The sequence below is a fragment of the Tribolium castaneum genome, chromosome 7, assembly GCF_031307605.1.
Source record: "Tribolium castaneum strain GA2 chromosome 7, icTriCast1.1, whole genome shotgun sequence".
NCBI classification, from domain to species: Eukaryota; Metazoa; Arthropoda; class Insecta; order Coleoptera; family Tenebrionidae; genus Tribolium; species Tribolium castaneum.
This window is the reverse complement of record NC_087400.1, coordinates 8,162,828-8,185,139: the sequence shown is the minus strand read 5'-3', so window position 1 is coordinate 8,185,139 and position 22,312 is coordinate 8,162,828. Positions and strand designations below refer to the sequence as shown.

At 30.4% G+C, this 22,312-nt stretch overlaps 2 protein-coding genes across 2 annotated transcripts in view; both read left to right on the top strand.

Moving 5' to 3' along the window:
- The window catches only part of LOC656406 (fatty acyl-CoA reductase 1), a 374,499-nt gene that overhangs the window by 249,275 nt on the left and 102,912 nt on the right, over positions 1 to 22,312 (top strand). The gene's annotated exons all lie outside the window — the stretch shown is intronic.
- Positions 1 to 22,312, top strand: part of LOC658102 (uncharacterized protein) — a 207,577-nt gene that overhangs the window by 84,634 nt on the left and 100,631 nt on the right. The window contains exons 2-3 of the mRNA XM_064357869.1: positions 5,735 to 5,794; positions 15,354 to 15,522. Of these exons, the coding sequence (XP_064213939.1) occupies positions 5,735 to 5,794; positions 15,354 to 15,522 (229 nt within the window). The remainder of the gene's footprint in view (positions 1 to 5,734; positions 5,795 to 15,353; positions 15,523 to 22,312) is intronic.

Sequence of the window (22,312 nt, the reverse complement as noted above, 5' to 3'; positions counted from 1 at the left end):
TTATTTCGAGAGTTGCAACAGCAAGAAAAACGCATTCACGTATATACACACACGGAATGGTTTCCATAAAATTACAATAAATTTTTCCTGCTGGATGCAAACTAAAATAAACTGGCGAGCAGCGTTGCGCAAATGAAAGTTTAAACGACAACGAGGGAAGACACTGACAAATAAAGGCACGATTTTAGGTCTAAAAATGAATTTAAAAGATTTAATAGAACGAGAGCTATAACGTAGTCAAGATTTCGTGTCTCAACAAGTGATGAAAAAAATTAAATCTTATATAATGTGTTTTTAAATGATTCACATCTAGTCGTCTGTGAATTTCCCAAGTAAAATCAGAAATGCCGCTTTATGGAATTAATTACAGGCATTTAGACACCGAATATTACCAGTCTTCAATTCAGAAATAAGCTTCGCAATAAAAGTGTATTCTTGTACTTTGCTACTGTTTATACAATGTGTTTTTAAATGATTGTCATCATATGGTTAATTTAGAAATTGGTTTACATGTAAAAAAATATTTCGCTCTGCTTAATTAAATTCTCTGTCAATAAGTGTCAAAACAAGAAAAAATATTCGGTGTCTAAATGCTGGTCACTAATTCTATAAAGCGGCATTTCTGATTTTACATGGGAAATTCACAGACGACTAGATGAGGATCATTTAAAAACACATTGTATTTTTCTCTGTACGTGTTTATGTTATTTTTTTCAGATTTGTCCTACATTTCTATAAATAAACATACCTATTACATAATTAATAAAATAATTAAAAATATTACAATATTATTTAAACATGATTAAATAATGTTTTGTACAAAAAATACGTAAAATTATTGTCACTAGCCCCAAAGTTACGTTTTTATAAATTTTTAATTATAATTTATTTAATTAATTTCGGGGTTTATCGCTAATTTGTTTCGATACTTTTTAAATAAAATAAATTTTAGGTACAATGTGTTTTTAAATGATTCTCATCGAGTCGTCTGTGGATTTCCCATGTAAATGCCGCTTGATAGAATTAATGACAAGCATTTAGACACCGAATATTACCATTCACTATTTATTAAGTTTCCAATTCAAAAATAAGCTTCGACAATAAAAGTGTTTTCTTGCACAGTGTAACAATTTAGTTGCATTTTTACGGAATTTTTAAAATTGACAATTTGTGAATTTTACAACTGACAGTTTCGACATTTACGGGCAGAGGATTCAATTAAGCAGAGCGACAGAAATTTTTTTACATGTAAACTAATTTCAAAGTTAACTAGATGAGAATCATTTATAAGCACATTGTACTATTTTTTTAAAATAGTTTGTGACAAATTTAATATTAAAGAAACAAGCCTAATTGTTTGAAAAATAAAAATGAATGATATAAAAGAAATAAAAAATAAAAGACATCAGTAATCGTCATGTACAGGGTTACTCATATTTGTGAGACAAAAAATGAACCTCCAAAAAAGGACCTATAAAATGATGCTAATTGAGATTATAAGTCGTGTCCTATCGAAACTGATAAGAATTTTACAGCCCTGGGAAGTAGGGGTATGGAAAGACGTTTTTGCACCATAACTTTGGAATCATTTGACCAAATATTACAAAACTTGGTAGACTTACTAAAGAGAACATGCCTTTTAATCTGGTAATTATAAAAACCGGATACATCCACCCAGTTTCCGGTTGCAGCATTTCCGGGTCACATTTTTTGTGTTTTTCTAATTTTTTGCCCTCTTAACACTACTTTTTTAATGCCTAAATCGATAGAGTAATCAATTGCGAATAAAAAAGGTATAACCTTTTACACCGTTAAAATGCACCATTTAATAGTTATTTTAATTTAAACAGAGGCATGCACTTCACCAAAATCAAAAAAGTATAAATTTTGAGCAGACGATATCCGTAGCAACAAAAGTGCATCTGCACTTAAAGCGCTGTCAAGTCTTGTCAGACACTTGTCAACTTTAACTTTGGACAATTTGGGGCTCTAAAGTGAAAATATTTAATAAAAGGATTTAGTTCAGTCTCTTAATCTAACCTACAAAAAATTTAAACCAATCTGGTAGCATTTTTCATTGATTTATTCACCGAAAATTCACAAAAAAGTCTTAGTCGGTACCTGATTATTTGTTCTATAGGACGTCTTGTAGGTCCTTTTGGAGGTTCATTTTTTGTCGCTCAAATATGAATAAGCTCTTGTTTCCTCCGTTCCAATTAGTTTAATTGTTTATTTATTGATTTATTTATTTCCAACGTCATTGGCTACAAAGCCAAGGCAAGAGAAAGTAAATAATTAAAAAATTACAGCAACGCGTTGATGATGTGCGACTTAATGAAACCGATAACTGGAAAATATTCGAGCGGCTCTGACCCTAATTTCTCTAAAACAGGAATATAAGCCAGTTATTTCCTCCTGTTTTAGCAAAACGGCCCAACATCCAAATTAGATGCGATTTGCTTGTGAAGTAGAATTTGCCAATTGTTAATTTCCAGTGTTGAGTGAAATTGCAAAAGTTGGCGAACATTTTCCAGGAAAAATTTAATGATAGTGTGAAAGAAAATCGCATTTTGCACCTAGACGAATTTATTGCAATTGCAGGATTTATAAATCGATCCAATTTCTTTAAGTGCGACTTTGCGCCGTTTCCAGGATGTAATTCCGGATGGAATTTGTGTAAGACAGTGGTGCTTTCCGGATCATTATTTCTTGTAGAATTGTACGACTATGAAGAGTAAAAATGTAATAATGTGGACGGTTTGTGGGGAGAACGGACGGATATTGGATACAGTTATTGCTGCATGTCGAGGTTTTATCGCGCGAATTGGGCTTCAGTAATAACTAAGATTAAAAAATATCTCAGTGACAAGACGCACTTAATTTTTGTCTTATTTTCCACTAGATTCTACGAATTATGAAACCTCGCACATGACAGGAATTTAATCAAAAAATCAAAACAAATAGTTAACCAAACTGAACAAAATTAGCAATTAATTTATCCAAAAATATACCTATCTGTAATAAATTTCAAGTTATGTTGGTTTTTTGACATTAATAACTTTTTTTAATTTTTATTATTTTCTTATTTACGGCTAAACTATTCAAAAACGTGGAACTATTTTAATCCATACCTATGCAAAATGATCCGGGGAATCGATTGGCATCGACTAAATTGCCAAACTCCTAATAGTTTTTTGGTTATAATTTTTTTTTAATTTTACCAATTTTTGCATTTATCTGCAAGTTTCTCGAAAACTATTGGTCGGAAAACAATAATCTTTTTTGAAAAAAATAGATAATCCTTAAAGCTTTCCAACGCTAATACACTTTATAGGGTTATCTCTAATAGTTTCGGAGTTATTCTTCAATAAATGTTCCGGGTACCGAAAATTGACCAAAATCGTGACAAAAATTGAAAAAATCAAACATTAAAAAATCCAACAAATGGACTTATTTTGAACTTTTATAAACTCTAGAGAGATGTTAAAGCATATATAAGTCCAAAAAACTATGATGAAACGAGCTTTAAAAAAATTAAATTTTTTCACTTCTCTTCCTCAGAAAATTTTAGCAAAAAATTTAAAATTTTAAATTTCGTAAAAAACTAGTATAATACAAAATATAATACAGAAATTGAGCCGCTGAATTCACTGGAACAAACCGTTTTGCTCTACGACTTTTAGTTTTTGAGTTATGAATTTATTGTTGAAAAATTATTTGCAGGATTTTTTTTAAATTCTTAATTTTTGTGAAAAATTGATATAATATGTAAAATAAGCCGTAGAATTTAAGGGAACAAACCACATTGCTCTGCGACTTTTAGTTTTTGAGTTATAATTTTTTTTATTGTAAAACTTTAATTGCCTCTGTAACCGGAACCGTTGCCCGGAGCGGCTTTGGACTTAGACGAAAAAATAGATAAAATTAAGAGCTATTAGAAGGATTTTTGTTCGTTGCTCTAAGTCTTATAGTTTCCTTGAAAAACGAAAAAAAGTGTTTCCATTTTCACTTTTTATTGAGAAAAACCGGAATAAAAAACTCTATAAAATGGCATAGGAGTCGAAGCGATATCTCGCAAAAAAAAATTAATTTTCAAACGCCAAAAATCTATAAGATAGTATAGGTTTCATTTGATTTTGAGACACTTTTAAAATTAGCCAGTGTGTAGGAGGGGGTGTTAACTTTTTTAATTTTTTTTATTATCTCCATTACGGCTAAACTGTTTAAAAAAGTAAAACTATTTTTATTCTAACCCATGCAAAATTATCCGGGGAAGCGATAGTATCGAGAAAACTCCCAAATTTTCAATAGTTTTTAGTTATGAATTTTTTAAAATTTTATTTATTTTTGCTTTTATTTGCAATTTTCTCGAAAGCTATTAGTCGAGGAACAATAATCTTTTAACGATAATACACTTCATAGGGTTATCTCTAATAGTTCCGGAGTTATTCCTCGATAAATGCTCGGAGTACCAAAATTGACCAAAATCGTGACAAAAATTAAAAAAATCAAACATTAAAAACAAATGGACTTATTTTGAACTCTAGAGGGATGTAAAAGCATGTATAAGACCAAAAAACTATGATAAAACGAGCTTTAAAAAATGACTTTTTTCACTTTTCTTCCTCAAGAAGAAGCTTCCTTCCTTTTAGCAAAAAAATTCAAAATTTTAAATCTCGTGAAAAGCTAGTATTTTACAGAAAGTGAGCCGCTAAATTTACTGGAACAAACCGTTTTGCTCTACAACTTTTAGTTTTTAGGTTATGAATTTATTTGTTGAAAAATTATTAAACAAAAAATTACAAAAAAATTGCAATGTTTGCCATCAAAACATTTCTGATTAAACAGAGATAAACTCTTCGTCCTGTGAAAACAAAATACATACATATGCATTGAATGTTGGTTTGAAAAAACTTTAACTTCGCATATTTTTTCCCTCATTTCCATAGCATCCTATGAAAAAAAGCCTGTAGCTAATGCATTTCTTAATCTCAACAAAAAGTTATTATAACTTGAAAACTATTGAACATAAGTATAGAAGATGTTAATACAAATCGATACAAAATTAAATTTTCTACGATTTAATGAATTAAAACTTTTGAAATTTTATTTGAAAATATTGAATTATAGGTGCTTAAAGTTCTGAAAACTTAACTTTAAACATTTGGTGTTTGTTATTTTTTTTTAGAAATTTGAAAACACCAAAAGAAAGATCTAAGCTTCCTCTTTCAAGTGAGCTAAAAAATATTTACAAATTTTTTAAAATGGCAGTGTTATCGATTTTTGAACTGGAATGTCCAACTTTAAAAAAAAATCCTAAATATTTCGTAAACGGTTAAATTTAGGTATAGGAAAGGTTTATAAAAACTGCTTTAAAATAACCCAAGTAATCCAAAAACGCATTAAAAAATATAGCTTTTTATTTAAAATAAGGAAGTTGATAACGACTTCCGGTGTAACCGGAAGTGTCGCCACCTTGAAAATATTTTCTTGGGCAGCAAATTTTTAGATGACTATTATTATTAGAATTACCTATACTTCTAATGTCGGGTTTAGACAGAACGCCCTGTATTATTATACGTTAATAGTAAAGAAAGAAATTTGTTCTCAAAAATGTTAAACTGTTAGATAACGTCTCGATTCTGTAATTATTTAAATCGATTTTAAAGTCACTAACTTCAAATCTGAATTGTATTTAAACTCTGCAATTAAACATCAATTTCCCCTTTTTCAGGTTATTTCTGGCACATCACGGACATCCATTATTACGCTCATCACAGCGACGCCAAGAAAGGTATATGTCCCCATTTCCGCTCAATCCGAGTTCACAAACAGAAAATTTCCCAATTAGAGTGAACATTTTGTAAAATGCGTCCTGTCAATGTTTGTAAAACTAAAACTCTCCTAATTTTAAACTCGCTGAATCGAAATTTTGATTGACGTCGCTTCCGACTCTGAAAATGACAAATACGGCTTCGGGGCGAACGATTTAATCGAAAAAACAATAACAGGGAGGGATTTTTAACATAATTTTTTATGTGTGCAGATAACAGATGCAGCTAATTTATTGTGGTATTATTGGAGTAAATTATTGCTCAGCGGGGTGAAATATGATTTGGGGTTTATTTATTTGTTGTAAAATTTTATAGAGGCAACCGCACGAATATTGACTAAACATAGCTGAACTACTCAATTAGTGTTTGAAATATAAATGTGTAAAATGACAAAAAATTATACTTTTGCTCCTACTAGAAAAATCTGAAAACTAACAACTTTCCATCTTCGTAATTTACAAAAAATTAAATATTTTTTAACTTACTTCTACAGGGTGTCTCAGCTAAGACTTTCGAGCTTAATATCTCAGTTATTTGTCAACGGATTGTTATGAAATTTAGAATGCGCATATTTTAGGAGGTGGTTTTTCAATTAGGGGCAAAAAAATAACCTCAAGTTAAAAAATAAAAATTTAAAACACATTTCTTCTATTTGAAATTAAGACAAATTACCGTTGGATCATTAAACCCCGAAAATTAGATTGCCACATAAAAAAATAACCAAATCGCTCGGCTGATCCAAGAAAAAAATTAAATTTTGTTGTTAAAAACTTAATCCAAATTTTGATAGTAATTTGGCAGTCACCTTTTGAAACAATGGATGAAGCATTTCTGTGCGGCATTTTGTGTACCACTGAAAAAATTGTCAAAAGTGTGCGCGCTATCAGAAAAGTAAAATTGTTTTAATTTTTTGAAATTATTTTAAAAACCAACAACAGTGGTTGAAATTTCTGTGTTGTTGAAAAAGGAATCAATATTCCCCTATGGAAAGTATCGTTGGACTTTTTGTGAAATGTTACTTATGAAATTTAAAGTTCAAAGAATCGTCAATAATTTGAAGACACAGGAAGCGTACCTGAACTAAATCGCGTGAGGACAAAACACGTCACTGGAAAGGAAGCAATAGTTGGGGCTGTAATTCAAGCTTTTGAAGAGAATCCAATCAGCAGTGTACAAAACATTTCCAAAGTCCGGAATGTTCAAGTGTCTAGAATTTTTCAGTTGTTGTTCAGACTTTTAGTCCTTTTTGAAAAAATTAAGGTCTCCAGTACCAGAAGTAAGTCAAAAATATTGTTTTTTAACTTTGTATGGGTGAGAGATAATTGTGAAATGTCCCTTGCGTGACAGTTACGTTTCTGCGAGTAGGATTGACCAAAATTCAATGGTAGTGCTCTTTTGTCTCATAGAGATCTACGCTTTTGCATCTGTACCCACGTTTAACTGTTTGTTTCTCATTTTTCTCGCGAAACAGACGTCTTCCACGAACGAGTTTTTTCTGATAGCATTTTTCACTGACGATATTTTTTTTAATATTCGGAAGTAAAGTTACCGTTGGGGGCGCCACTGAGCTAGGTCGAAAACAGTAACCATAAATGGCGGGAAAATGTTTATTCGGATATTTTGAGCGTTGTACGAATTTTGAGACTTCACAATTATTACATTGCCAATGCGGAATGACTATTGTATCTTTGGTGGAAGAAACGAATGTTGACAAATTAGAGATGACGAAGAAAACACAAATAACGATGACTTTTTGGTTCACTTTCTTTATTGGAAAATTATTACAATGACATTGAAAAGCCTACCTTTTGGCATAATTTACGTTTAAGTGTATTAGCAGTTGTTAATCTAAATTGTAGTTTTGTTGATTTATCGAAGTATTTCATGATTTTATCAGTGGAAAAATTCTAACCTAAAATTCACAAACTTTACTAATTTAGTGGTTTCTTGAGCCCAACTTTGTGTTCGCTGTGATCCATTACTTATAGTCTTTAATTAGACAACTGTTTGATAACACTTTGTAAAGAAAATTTAAATCTTTTCCTGTTTTTCATCCACTTTCATGTTCCAACAATAAACACTTTATACCACGAAAAACCGCAGAACCAAAGTCAAAGCTAGTATTTACCACCACGTACTTTTAAAGTGATTCTCTCCAATGTAAGCAATTAACACTATACACGCAAAATTGTTAAACAATTTATTAGATGTCAATTAAATGTGGAATTACGAAAATTTCGTTACTGTTTTCGACATAGTTCAAAAGTCATCACCAGAGGGCGTCTAGTTAATTTTATTTCCGAATAAGTCTTAAAAGGCTTAACATTTTAGAAAGACATGTAAACATTACGTTTTTAAGACTTGAGTTGTTGCATTCATTGGATTTTAATCTGCGTCTTCTAAAATATCTGCATTTTAAATTTCACAAAAATCCGCTGACAAATATCTGAGATGACAGGGTCGAAAATCTTATCTGAGATACCCTGTATACTCAGTGTCGTAAAAATTGCAACACCAAGAAGAAATAGGATTTTTTTGATGAAACTTGGCACAAATGTTAGACTGTTTGCAGGTATTAAATGATTAAAATTTGAACGTTTTTAATCAAGTGGTAAAGGAGTTTTTAACACTTCAACTCTTTTACCGGCAAGTGTTGTTCTTCCAATTTTTTGCTTTTCTGACAATTTTTATAGTGATTTTGTTATGCCCAGAGTACGAGAAAAAAGAAATTACCAACAATTAAACAAACTTTAAAGAAGCACAATCTAAGTACCATTATGCGATGTTATCAGTCATTGATTAGAGAAGGTTCAGAACAAAGCAGAAAAGAAAGCAGACTTTAAAAAAGCAATAAAGTCCAAAATGGTCATCTTCGAATTATGGCAATAATTCAAGTAAAAGAAAAATTTCTGAGCAATAGTTGAATTCAAGGTCGTCGTACTTCACTTCTGATTGTTTTCCATCAAATTAGGTCATTTGGACTGTTTTTTGTTGGATTTCCTAGGTGTGAGAAGAATGAGCAAACTCACAGCTTAAACCTGACACACTAAAACTTTTTTTGGAAACACAAAGTGTTTCAACCACAAAGTGGTCATCCTCAGGTGAGAATATACACTGTATACATATACAGAAAAGCAAAAAATTGGAAGTGATAAAAGAACCTAAATGTTAGAAACTGTCTTACCACTTGATTAAAATTCTTCAAAGTTTCGTCAAAAAATTCTAATTCCTTCTTGGTGTTGCAATTTTTATTACATTGAGTATATTTTTGTCTTGGCTTAGTGTTAATTATTTGACGTTTTGGTGGATCTCTGCTATTTCTTAGTACACAGTATTAAATAAAAAATTACTAAACATTTCTAATTGTGGTGTAAAAACTCGTGATTGAATTATTTGTTTAAAATCTGTGAAATCAGCGATAAAAATGTTTGTGTTGTGGGAGCCCAGATCGATGGAGCATCTCGAAGGCAATCAGGAGCCGGTTTGTTGGCGTAGAATATTCAAGTGAAACTTTTCGAGTCGCCAAAATATTTGTCTTTTATCATGTTAAGCTCACCCTCGAGAAAAACACGAGAGGAAGTTAGTAGAAGCTTTTAACAGAGGAAATGAACTATATTATTCCAAATTGCTTTCACAAGAAATGTTTCACAGTCAAGTTTCCGTTTAAAGCGAAATTTAGACAAAGTCTACTCCACTTGAACTAATTGTCTTGGAATTTTTTCCATATTTTCCGGTCCCTCAATCAAGTAATGCGTCTCGGTTCATTTATAAAATTTTCCCACTGGAAAATCCCGAAACTTTCTTTTGTTGCCTTATACCCAATTACTCAAAAGATTAATAGTTTTCCCTGCAAATCATCAATATCTACTTGTCGGACTTTTCTTTCGTCGGGTTTTTTCCAAGGGAGAACGCCCCTAACAAAACAAATAGTCTCTATTTATCCACTTTCAGGCCACGTCTTTATTTTCGAAAATTTATAGTCTCCATTCCGCGCGGTCTTAATTAATTAGACTCCGGTCCTGATTTATGCAAAAATTATCCGGTGCGTGATAAGGAGACGCCAGGGCCGTAACCGGCCCAGAATTGCTTATGAATATTTGATCAAACGGCCGAACGCCCTTAATGTTTACTTGTGTTTAAAAATCAAAAAGCGCGAAATTGGATTTTCGGCGAAGAGGCGCTTTTAGATAGAGCGCTGAATTATTGAATAAACCTCATTATTGTTCGGTCGGATTTTAAATCCGATAAAGGTTAACCTCCGGAACGTATTTTTTATCGATGGACGTGTTCATTGAAATTTATCGCTAGGGATTTTAATTGGGAACAAAAGAATGGACTCCAGGGACTTGGCTTCTTTAGCTGTTAGCTCTAATTTTCGATCCGATAAAGGGAAAAGGTTGCCAGATCATCGACCTGTCTTTCCTCTCTTCTTTCCTCGCTTTAAACCTGACATAAGTGCACTGTGTTTAATCCCAAATAGGACATAAAATGGTCTGGCGACCTGAGGGAATAAAGCCATCGCCACAAGCAGTTCCGGTAAATGCTCTCAAGATGCACTGTCATCACGATTTGCATGTCACTCATAGATACGGTCAATTAACGCTCGCATGAGTATACATACACTCAAAATGCGCGTTTCTCCTCGCTGTGAGTTATCATTTAAAATGAAATTCAGAAAACTACTTTCGAGAGTGATAATTCCAAATTGGGATAAAAGGGTTACAAATGGGTTATGTATGAGCTTTGGAACAAGTTTTTGCGCTTAAAACGTTTAGTAAAATATTCAGTAGCAAGTTTCACCTTGAGGTGGAACGTTTGCCAAGATTTAGTCACAAATTAACAGAAATTAAATATTAGGGAGAAATTGACACATAATTAGTATCTCTATTAAAGCTCAATAATTATATGCTATTTGCTATCACAATAACAAAAATTATAGTTTTCCATTTGAGAATTCATTTGCAAATAAAACTAATATGCGAAATTAGACACAAGATACATATTATACACGACTAACTAGCCCTTCCATTTATTTTCTAATTTAAATAATTATTTACCTAATCAGTTGTGGCAAAACCTAGTTTGTTTAACAAGTAAAATGTTTTCCAAGACGAGTGAGCGTAGCCAACATGTTTCGCAAATTATGTAAATAATTATGCAATTTTATATCCTATTACGTACAAAATCTTTCATAATTCGTCGTAAAATAAGAACTAAATTTAATTTAATTTAAAAGAAAGTAAAAAAGCCGAATAAGTTTATTACGTAACTAGTTATGTAATATCTAACATTAAATTTTGTCAAAATTACGTAAAATTTGACATTTGGTAAAGTTATTAGGAGAATATGTTTTACAGCATATCTTTTGAGAATATGGTTATACAGCGTGTTAGGGATTGGCTTAGCACAAATTTAAAGGTAGACAGAGAATGCCAAGACAAATCGATTAAGTAAAATTTATGAAAACCAAAAATGCATAGTTTTCCCAAAAAATGGTTTTGAAATTAAAATACCAAATTTTGAGAACCACTGAACTAAAAATATAAAACTTTGCGCAAATTTTAATATTATTGGCAAAACAGCTGAATAAATTAACTTCTTGGTTTACTACGTCATTCTTCTATTTTAATTTGTGTTCTGTTATTAAATTGTACGAAAAAGAAAACAACAATTTTTTTTTCAGTACCGGAGTTCGAACCTCCCACACAAATGAACATGTTAACCACAATTTTGAAACATTTTCAAAACGCCCATGCACAACCATCTCCAATATGTTTAATAAAAAATCAACTGCTAATAAACTACCATAAGTCACACAGTGGCTCTCAACAGGTGGGTTAATAAAAATTTCTGTCGAAAGATTCTGAAGATTTTTGGAAAAATGATATAAAGGTTTCTAACTCGTCTGGTCATGACAAATTCACATACGAAATATTGCTAAGCCATTCCCTAATATCCTGTAGAAAATTTGCTTAATAAATTTTGTAGAATTTGATCACAAACATACATCAGGATGTAATATAACAATAATTTTAGTATATTAGCTTCTTAATTAATGTTTTATTTAAGGATAATTTTTGATCATATAACAAAAACATTAAAAACAACATTTACACAAAATTTTTAAATTAGTCTTCTTTGTATTCATTGTTTTGACTAGGTAAGTGTAGGTCTGAGACAGACCTGACCTGACCTGAGTTAGATCTACGCTGGCTTAGATAAAACACACTATGATGTCATTCTTTTTTAAACGCATGTTACTATTACAGTAACAGCCATTTGACAAAAATTTAATGCCTAAACCTTTATTTTTGCGCTTTTTTACTTTAAACTTAATATACAGTGTTAGACAAAAGTATGGAACCAAGCGTTTTGTATCTAAACTATGTACCTTACGAAAAAACTAATTATTAATTTTGTTATTAATCATCAACTACTTAAAAATGTGATCATTGTGCATGAATACCATTTTTCGAAATTTGTAAAAAAAATTTTTAAATGACACCCTACTACTAGATTATGTTCTAAAAATAACTTAAGTTAAATTAAGTTAAAGCTAGTGTTTTTTTTAAATAAATTATTAAAGTTGCGTTCCGAGCTCATTACGAAGGTTTTTGGAACTTGACCGAAGTGGTTGTATCCATGGGTGTTTGTATTTCCGAAAAATTTGACGAATTAAATTAGTAGATCAAAAATATCTATGGATACAGCCACTTTGGCTAAATTCGAAAAACCTTCGTATTGAGTTCGGACCGCAAATTTTATCATTTATTTAAGAAAAACCACTAGCTCAAAATAAATTTTATGAGAGTAAATGTTATTTTGAGAGCATAATCTTTTACCAAAAAAATCGTCGTAGTAAGGTACCATTTGAAAAAAAAAATTCCCAAATTTTGAGAACCGCTGAACTAAAAATATAAAAATTTGCGCAAATTTTAATATTAGTAGATACAGCCACTTCGGGATAAATTCAAAAAACCTTCGTATTGAGTTCGAACTGCAAATTTTATCATTTATTTAAGAAAAACCACTAGCTCAAAATAAATTTTATGAGAGTAAATGTTATTTTGAGAGCATAATCTTTTACCAAAAAAATCGTCGTAGTAAGGTACCATTTAAAAAAAAAAATTTCCCAAATTTTGAGAACCGCTGAACTAAAAATATAAAAATTTGCGCAAATTTTAATATTAGTAGATACAGCCACTTCGGGCTAAATTCGAAAAACCTTCGTATTGAGTTCGAACTGCAAATTTTATCATTTATTTAAGAAAAACCACTAGCTCAAAATAAATTTTATGAGAGTAAATGTTATTTTGAGAGCATAATTTATTACCAAAAAAATCGCCGTAGTAAGGTACAATTTGAAAAAAAATTTTTTTCAAAAACTCGAATACTAAAAGAAATTTTAAAAAAGTTTTCAAAGTAGTTGATGATGTAATATTTTCAAAAAAAAAACACTGCTCCATTTAAGAAAGTAATTTTGGTATAACGTATTGTTACGAATTATGACCGTTCCCAAAGCTTTCATAAATTTTAAAATCTTAATTTGTAAGCAAAAATATTATCTTCTGATAAAAAAACATTATAAAAAAACTTTTTAGTGCATCTTTTAAATGAAAACTTTTTTCTAAAAAAGCATTTTTTATTCTTTTATTTATTGTTTTTTAGTCTTTACTTATTCTAAACGTCTTTTTCTCTGAGATTTAGTTTCGCCGTATTATTACAACTTCATTATTTTGCTGATTTGTGCAAATTTGCTTAGTGGTGTGTGATAGAAAACAGCTGTTAACATTAAATGAACATTCTAACCTCTGTTCTGTGTCTATACTCTATCGTCCAAGATAAATGAATTTAGAAAAATAGCGACATTTGTTTGTAACGTAATGAAAATGATTAGGTATTAATATATTTCCGAATGACTAACATACCGTTAATGTTGGTATAAGTTACGGTATGAATACATCGAAAACTTATTTGGAAACATAACCTAAATCTTCAAAATTTTATTTAACCCTTTTAGGGGTTATTTAACTACATAGTATTGCATTGTCACACAGATTACGTAAGTATGTAAAATTTCAATTCATTGGGACAACGGGAACCTTTTCAAATTTGGCTCCAAAAAAATGAAAACAGACAGACAGATAACAGAGTAAGTTAATTAACAGCTTTTAAAAATTAGTTAATTTTTATTTTTGAGTATCATAAAAGACTCACTAATTATATATAGTTAATTGTAGAAGTTGCGCATTATTTTTTATTTTGTTTAATAAAAGTTTGTTTGGTTGAGAGCCGAGCCATCGTCATTCGCTAATTAACTTGTAAAAAAAGTAGTAGTAAATGATTAGCAGCTTTTACTCAAATAATGATTTAAAACAAGTTTTGAACAAATGGAGAGCAAATTCCAACAAGGTTTTGAAACTCAATTTCAAATTAATTTCACTTCCAAACAATTTGATCCGAGTTTTGTTCGTAGGTATTGAATTTTAATAATGGTATATGGTCTTTTATCGAAATAATGTAAATAAATACCGTGTGATCACTGATCAGTTTCGAGCCCGAACACACATATGGCTTGGTGATTTCAATTTATCTTGCTGTTAAAATATCACATTAGAAACGCTAGACATGTAGTGTAGAATCTTTACGTGGAATAAAATTCAATTTGAAAAAACCATGTAAATGCTTTAAAATGCCAATGCAAAATAAAATCTTTACTGTTAAAAGTTCAAGCAAAAGGCTTTAATAAAAGTAGTTTGTTGAAAGAGCACAACTAATAACAATGATCTTTAGAGTTCGATTCTAATAATAAAACATCTAAGAACGTATTTATTTAAAAATGGTCCAACTAGAATAAATAGTCTTCGAGAATCTTCACCTCAGTAATTTGCTTTGAAAGTCACTCCATTATCGATTCATGCTGTACAAAGCAAATATCTTGTTACCCCATAATGCATTCTATGCATCTTAAATTGGTGACAATTTTATGTTTATGCACAAAAGTGGTAGATGCGAGAGCACAAATGGTAAAACGCTAAAATAATCCGTCAAGATGGATTTTTGATTTAAAGCATAACATCAAGTACTCTAGAAACGACAGCGACTGAATCTTTGAGATTTATTCCGTTATTGTTCCATCATTTCAAATAATATGCGTTTTCTCTGGCCAACTTTTCCCGACTCCACCTCATAAAGTGCCCAAGTTACAAGTTTCCCAATGACCGTCTTACCAAACCAAACGGAAATTGAATTGTACTTGCTTCGGTCGCTTCCTGCGACATATTTATGCCACCATACCGACCTCTATTGACTCTATAAACCCGATCGGAGGTTGTATCATCCCGCAAAGTGTTTGAAGATTATTTATCAAAGGCCTTGCACTGATACAACTTCTCCAATAACTCAAAGCCATTACCCGAGCCCAACCGGAACTAAACGTTCGAATTCAAACTTCCGGCAAAAAGAAACTGAAATTTTTTGCCTTGGCTAGAAATCCAGCTTGAATATTTACATTTGCAGGCTGCTGGCGGGCGGATTACGACGGAGGATCCAATGCCAGGAACCAGAGGAGGTCCATGGGGCAGTATGGGGACTACAGTTGTGATGCACCATGGGAGCTGATCGAGTCAGCGGCAAAAACCATGATGTCGAGGCAAAACGACAACGTTGAGTTCGTTTTATGGACAGGGTGAGGGTTTAGGATTTTTTCAACTTTTTTTTTAATCAAAATTTTACATGTACATATTAGTAAATATTTACTTAATTAATTATTTTCCATTGTTGCGCAAACAATCGATAAATAGGATAGTTTACCAAGAGTGATTAAATTATCCGACGGTTGCAAAATAATTGTAGGTATGTAATATAATTGCCACAAACTATTTTTTTAATGCTTATTTTATTAATAGTTAAAAATTGTCGTTTCGATTTTCATCATTTTGAAGAAATTTCGATGAATTAAATTAAATTAAATTAAATTTCTAAAAACAACCACTTCTGCCAAGTTAGGAAAATCTAAATAATGAGCTCGGAACGCAGCTTTAATAACTTGAATTGAAAAAAAATTAGTTTATAAACATTATTAAATTAAAAGTTAATTTTTTCGAAAAATTGCCATTGTAGAATTCATAACTCGCAAAAATAAATACACAAATAAAAAAAAATCTTGAAAATGTTTACATTTTTAAAGTAATAATTAGTTTTTATGTAAAGTTTTGTTTTTGTTAATAAACATGTGATAAATAAATTTTGTTAATACTAGCACTAAAGTTTTCGTCAAGAAATTTTGAGCATATTTTTACGCATGTCTTTAGTTTTTGTACGTTTTTTACTTATTTTAGCGATTACTCTCGACTGTTTGTGCTAAAAAATCTGAACTCCAAAAATAATATACGTTGTTTTAGTTACTTATTATTTACCAAGAAAAGTCAAAAATATTTTTTTTATTTTAATTTTTTTAATTACAAAAAATAAAAAAAAAACGACGGCACTACTAGAGAAAATATGCAAAAAAAAAGAATTAAAAAAGCTTTTTGTAGAATTGATCATGCCATATTTGAAGCGGTGAATTTTTAAAAAGAATTGACCAATGTATTACTTTATTGCTTAAGAATGCCGACATTCTAAACTTGTAACTGCAAATAAAATGTTATCGCTGTTGATTTGTTATACCTCGATTTTTTATTTCCTTATTTCTCTATTGTAAATTTCTTTCATTTTTATTTAATCATTTCTTGTTAAAATTTTATTAAAATTTATGTCTAGATGAGATTTCTAGGTATGCACTTTAAGCGAAAAATTTATTTTCACAATAAAATTAAAACGTGACGTACTATAAAGGCCATTTTGACATTAGTATATCAAAATGTATTGTTTTTCATAGCACGCTACATTAGTATCCAGGAGATTTGTGTGCATTTTTCATAAAAACCGAATTATTTCCCTAATTATCAACTTTTGGAAAAAGACTAAAGAGGTAAAAAAGATGTAAAATGAGACGCTGAATAACAATTAGTAATAAAATACAGGGAATGCTATTTAAAAAAAATCAAGTTATGGTCTTTCAAAATTTACCAAAATGAATGTGTCACAGCAAGGTGATGTTACAATGCAAATGTATGGTCTTGTCACCAAAAGATACCTCAGACATTTGTTTACCTACGGATAAAGTGCCAACTTGATATCTCAAAAACTAGGGCCACTGCAATTTTTTAATAATGTGTCTGCAGACGCACTAAATTGTAGAAAAAATTAAATAATTTCTAAACGGTTAAAGTAAATTGCAAAAACTAAGCTGATTTATACAGCCTAAAAAAGTGCAAATTTAACTATGTACAAATATACAGGCGGTGCCATTTAAAAAAAACTATGTTAAAGGCTGTACTGTAAAAATGAAACACCCTGTATAGGACAAAATAATTTGAAAACGTTTCTATTTTCCCATTTGCAGTGCCATTTAATTTATATCGATATCTTTGACAATGGCTCGCCCTGTATATCTTGTGTATACTTTGGTACTTTTACCTACATAAACTAAACTCTTCTATGCTATTCCAGTATATTCTATAATAATCTATTATTCTAATTTATATTCTGTCTGATTATTCTCTCTTAATAGTTAATCTTATTTTTCGATTTTTAGTAAATGATTTTGCACATTCTTTCTTTTCAAATTTTTTTCTTTTAATTTTTTTTTTATATTTATTCTTCTTTGCCATCTTTGTCTTAAAATTTATTCTCTTTTTTATTCTATTCTGATCTTTTCTATTCTATTCTATTTTAGTTATATAAAAACAAATAAAGAAAGGTGTACACATTCTAATCCAGAAATGTTTTATTAACATCTCCTTTTCACAATTTACCAATTTGCCTCTACTTCATTGTGTCCAGTAACTGCAAACGAACACATATGGATATTGGATGACATTTTAATTAATATACTACATTTTCACATGTCTGTTACATAATTATTTTTCCAAATGTCATTTAAACCAAAATATGTAATTAGTATCAAAATAGCGTCAAATTAAATCTTCCAGTTAATATATAAACCATTTCAAATATTTCTCATGTATGCGATTAATTGAATAGTCTTTGTTTGCAGTTTTCATAGACACAAATTATCAGAATAATAATATTTATATTTCAACCACAAAATTTCAACTAATCTATAATAGTCTATTATTGAATTAGGTTCATTTAATTTCAAATAAGCTATCTCTATTATCTAATTTAATTAAAATAGCGTTTTAATAATAATCCAAGCATTATCAAAATTATGTGCAAAATTGATTTGTATTGTTTGAAACTAGACACACTAAAACTTTGGAATATAATTGAGCTATTCTGTGAAACAACTTTTGCTTTTTTACTCACCAAAATCTACTAACTTATCATTAGGCGAGAAAAATTAAATTATGCATCAAAATTGCTCCTTTTTTGTTTCTAAATCAATAATCCGCTTAACAATTCACAGACTTCAAGTAAAATATTTGCTAAACATCATACCCGAACTATAATTTATTAACAAGCAGATTTTGCGCGAATTTGAAGTGCATACACTAATTGTGCTATTCATAGCAAGAATTTAATTGGTAGCGGATTTTCTATTTATGAAACCGAATGCAGTCAACCTGTTTAGAGATTTCCTCCGAGTATAAATAACGAGCTGTCTTTTAAACTGTTCTTTACCGAGCGAGAAGTTTTATGGCCGAGTTGTGTTTAGTTTTATGGCTCGATACATATTTAAGACGTTTGCTAGACGGTTCGACACTTTATTGTGTAAATGGACAAAGTGAAAATTTGATCAAAAAATCGCTTGGCTTAATTCAAATTGAATTAACAATCAAACAGCGGCACTGCTTAGCCAAAAATCCTCCGCTACGCGAACCAGTAACAGAATTCATAAACACATAATTTAATAAATAAATAGTCATTAGAGATGGCAAGCCAAACATAGCTATCGATCGACAGGCTCGATCTCATGAAAATAATATTCGGATTTGGAAGCCGTAGGCTAGTGCATTCAAAGTGGAAAAAGAACACGACTTACCACTTGCATAAGAACAGACGTGAACCTTTCAAAATCCATCTTTTCTCGAACAAGTTGCGAAATGCGTTTTATGATGTGAAAGAAATTAGAAGAAAACTTTCCACTAAATTTAACGTGGCGAAGTTGACGGAAAACTCGCTTAAAGCATTTTTATTACTCGGTTTTTAAGTAAATAAGTTTGTTGATTGATCGGAAATTTCAAAAACTGCACCGAATCACGTGCTGGCAAGTTTAAGCCTCGAATTTATAGTTAAGGAGAAGCGATTCAATTTGAATTGGCCACATAAATTCCTAATGTCGATGTTGTTCGTGCCGGTACATGCACAACATTAAAATATACGTTCTTGATACTATCGATCGAGACAAGTAGACAACCAGCGGAAAATTATAACAGAGTCCGAAGAGTTTATAAAAATTGAGAAAAGTTATGACTAGATATACAATTCGGAAATAAAATTAACTAGACGCCCTCTGGTGATGACTTTTGAACTATGTCGAAAACAGTAAAGAAATATTCGTAATTCCACATTTAATTGACATTTAATGAATTGTTTAACAATTTTGCGTGTATAGTGTTAATTGTTTACATTGGAGAGAATTACTTTAAAAGTACGTGGTGGTAAATACTAGCTTAGACTTTGGTTCTGCGATTTTTCGTGCTATAAAGTGTTTATTGTTGGAATTTGAAAGTGGATAAAAAGTGAAAAAGATTTAAATTTTGATTACAAAGTGTTATTAAACAGTTGTCTAATTAAAGACTATAAGTAATGGATCACAGCGAACACAAAGTTGGGCTCAAGAAACCACTAAATTAGTGAAGTGTGTGAATTTTAGGTTAGAACTTTTCCACTGAAAAAATCATGAAAAACTTCGGTAAATCTACAAAACTACAATTAAGATTAACAACTGCTGATACAATTAAATGTAAATTATGCCAAAAGGTAGGCTTTTCAATGTATTTGTAATAATTTTCCAATAAAGAAAGTGAACCAAACGGTCATTCGTTATTCGCGTTTTTCTCGTCATCTCTAATTTGTCAACATTCGTTTCTTGCACCAAAGATACAATTGTCATTTCGCATAGGCAATGCAATAATTGTGAAGCCTCAAAATTCGAACAACGCTCAAAATATCCGAATAAACGTTTTCCCTCCATTTATGGTTACTGTTTTCAACCTAGTTCAGTGGCGTCCCCAACGGTAATTTTACTTCCGAATGGTATAGCAGTGAGTTTTTTCAATGAACATCGACATTATTAGTTGTAAATGATGTAAATATATTCAATATTCCATCTGAAATATCTATTAGCAAATTAGCTATTAGGAATTAGCAAATTGTACACATTAAACCCCAGTAAGGCTCTCTTGTTTTGAACTCGACAAAACTTTTGCTGACATTAATAGTTTGGAAAATATGTATATGTCGTAGGCTAATTGTAAAATTAGGCGTATTATAAAAAGCCTAGTCATATTGCAAAAGACTGGGCAAATTGTAAATGAATGAATAAATGTCAGGTTTTTATAATGCGACTGAATTTTTTTTATAAAACGCCTAACCAGTTTTCGTTTTATTGTAAAATGGTTTTTAATGGTGCCCACTTAGAAAATGGCTGGTGACATTTAGTCGTTTTGTAAAAGAATGGAAAAAATTATCAAACATTTTATAAAATTCCACCTTCTATTGTAATTAGGTTGTTTAATAAAAAAATAAAATTGCACCCCAAATTTAAATTCTGATAAGGCAAGTTGTTATTTTCACTTATTTTAAGTTCTACTATCTCTGCTACCAGGCTATCACCTTCTGAAATACCTATTTTCACAACTATCAATTCACCCTGTAGTATTTTGATTTTGAGATTAATTTATTCTCTATACCTATACCCAGGGGTAAGTAATCGGTCTATAACTTTTTAGCAATTTGAAATATTGCTGTGCTATTTTTTGCTATCGGATAGATCGACTTAAAGTCAACAAACTAAAAATAATTGTATTATATACAGAGTGTTGTATACAGAGTGGTGAACCAAAGTTAAATTTTTTTAAATAAAACATTTTATATATTTTTGCATAATTGGATTTTACGCAAAAAAATAATGTCACTTTATATAAACTTTTATGGGTCTATCTGTTTTCGTTTTGGAATTATTGAACTTTTGGTAATAAAAAAGGCCAATTTTTGAAAAATCACTGCAAAGTTGCCTATAAATATTTTTCAGCAAATTTGCAATAGAAAAATTCAAAATACTTTGTAGTTTTAGCAAATAGACGACTTTTAGTTAAAGCAGGTAGATAATATACTGAGTGTGCCAAAACTCAAAACGTTGAATAATTCATTTTTTTCAAATGAAACACTATGTATTTGTTTCATGTATCGATAGCATTTTTGATAAGCTTTCTAACGTTATGGGGTTTGCATAGCAAATTTAAAGTATTTTTCAAGATTTAAAAAAAAAATATGTTATTACAAGAAAATTGTTGTCCTAGAATCTAATATCAAATGGTAATTTATTTTTTGATATGTACTAATGTGACTAATTACATTAGTAACAATAAATTATTATTTGGTACATAAATGAGTTTTGCTCATCAAGAACAATATAAATAAAATAAGAAAAAAAAACAAGAAAATAAAAAATAAGCATAAGAAATACTTCAAATTTGCTAGTCGGAAATAAAATTAACTACACGCCCTCTGGTGATGACTTTTGAACTATATCAAAAACAGTAACGAAATTTTCGTAATTTCACATTTACTTGACATTTAATGAATTGTTTAACAATTTTGCGTGTATAGTGTTAATTACTTAATTTAAAGAGAATCACTTTAAAAGTATGTGGTAGTAAATACTAGCTTTGACTTTGGTTCTGCGGTATTTCGTGGTATAAAATGTTTACTGTTGGAATTTGGAAGTGGATAAAAAATGAAAAACATTTAAATTTTGATTACAAAGTGTTACTAAACAGTTGTCTAAAAAGACTATAAGTAATGGATCATAGCGAACACAGGCTGAGCTCAAGAATCGAATAAATTACTGAAGTGTGTGAATTTTAAGTTAGAATTTTTCCACTGAAGAAATCATGAAATATTTCGGTAAATTTACAAAACTACAATTAAGATTAACAACTGCTGATAGACTTAAGTATCAATTGTTTCAAAAGGTAGGCTTTTCAATGCATTTGTAATAATTTTCCAATAAGGAAAGTGAACCAAACAGTCATTCGTTATTCTTGTTTTCCTCGTCATTTCTAATTTGTCACCAAAGATACAATAGTCATTCTACATAGGCAATGCAATAATTGTGAAGGCTCAAAATTCGTACAACGCTTAGAATATCCGATTAAACATTTTCCCGCCATTTATGGTTACTGTTTTCGGCGTAGCTCAGTGGCGCCCCCAACGGTAATTTTACTTCCGAATACAAACCATAT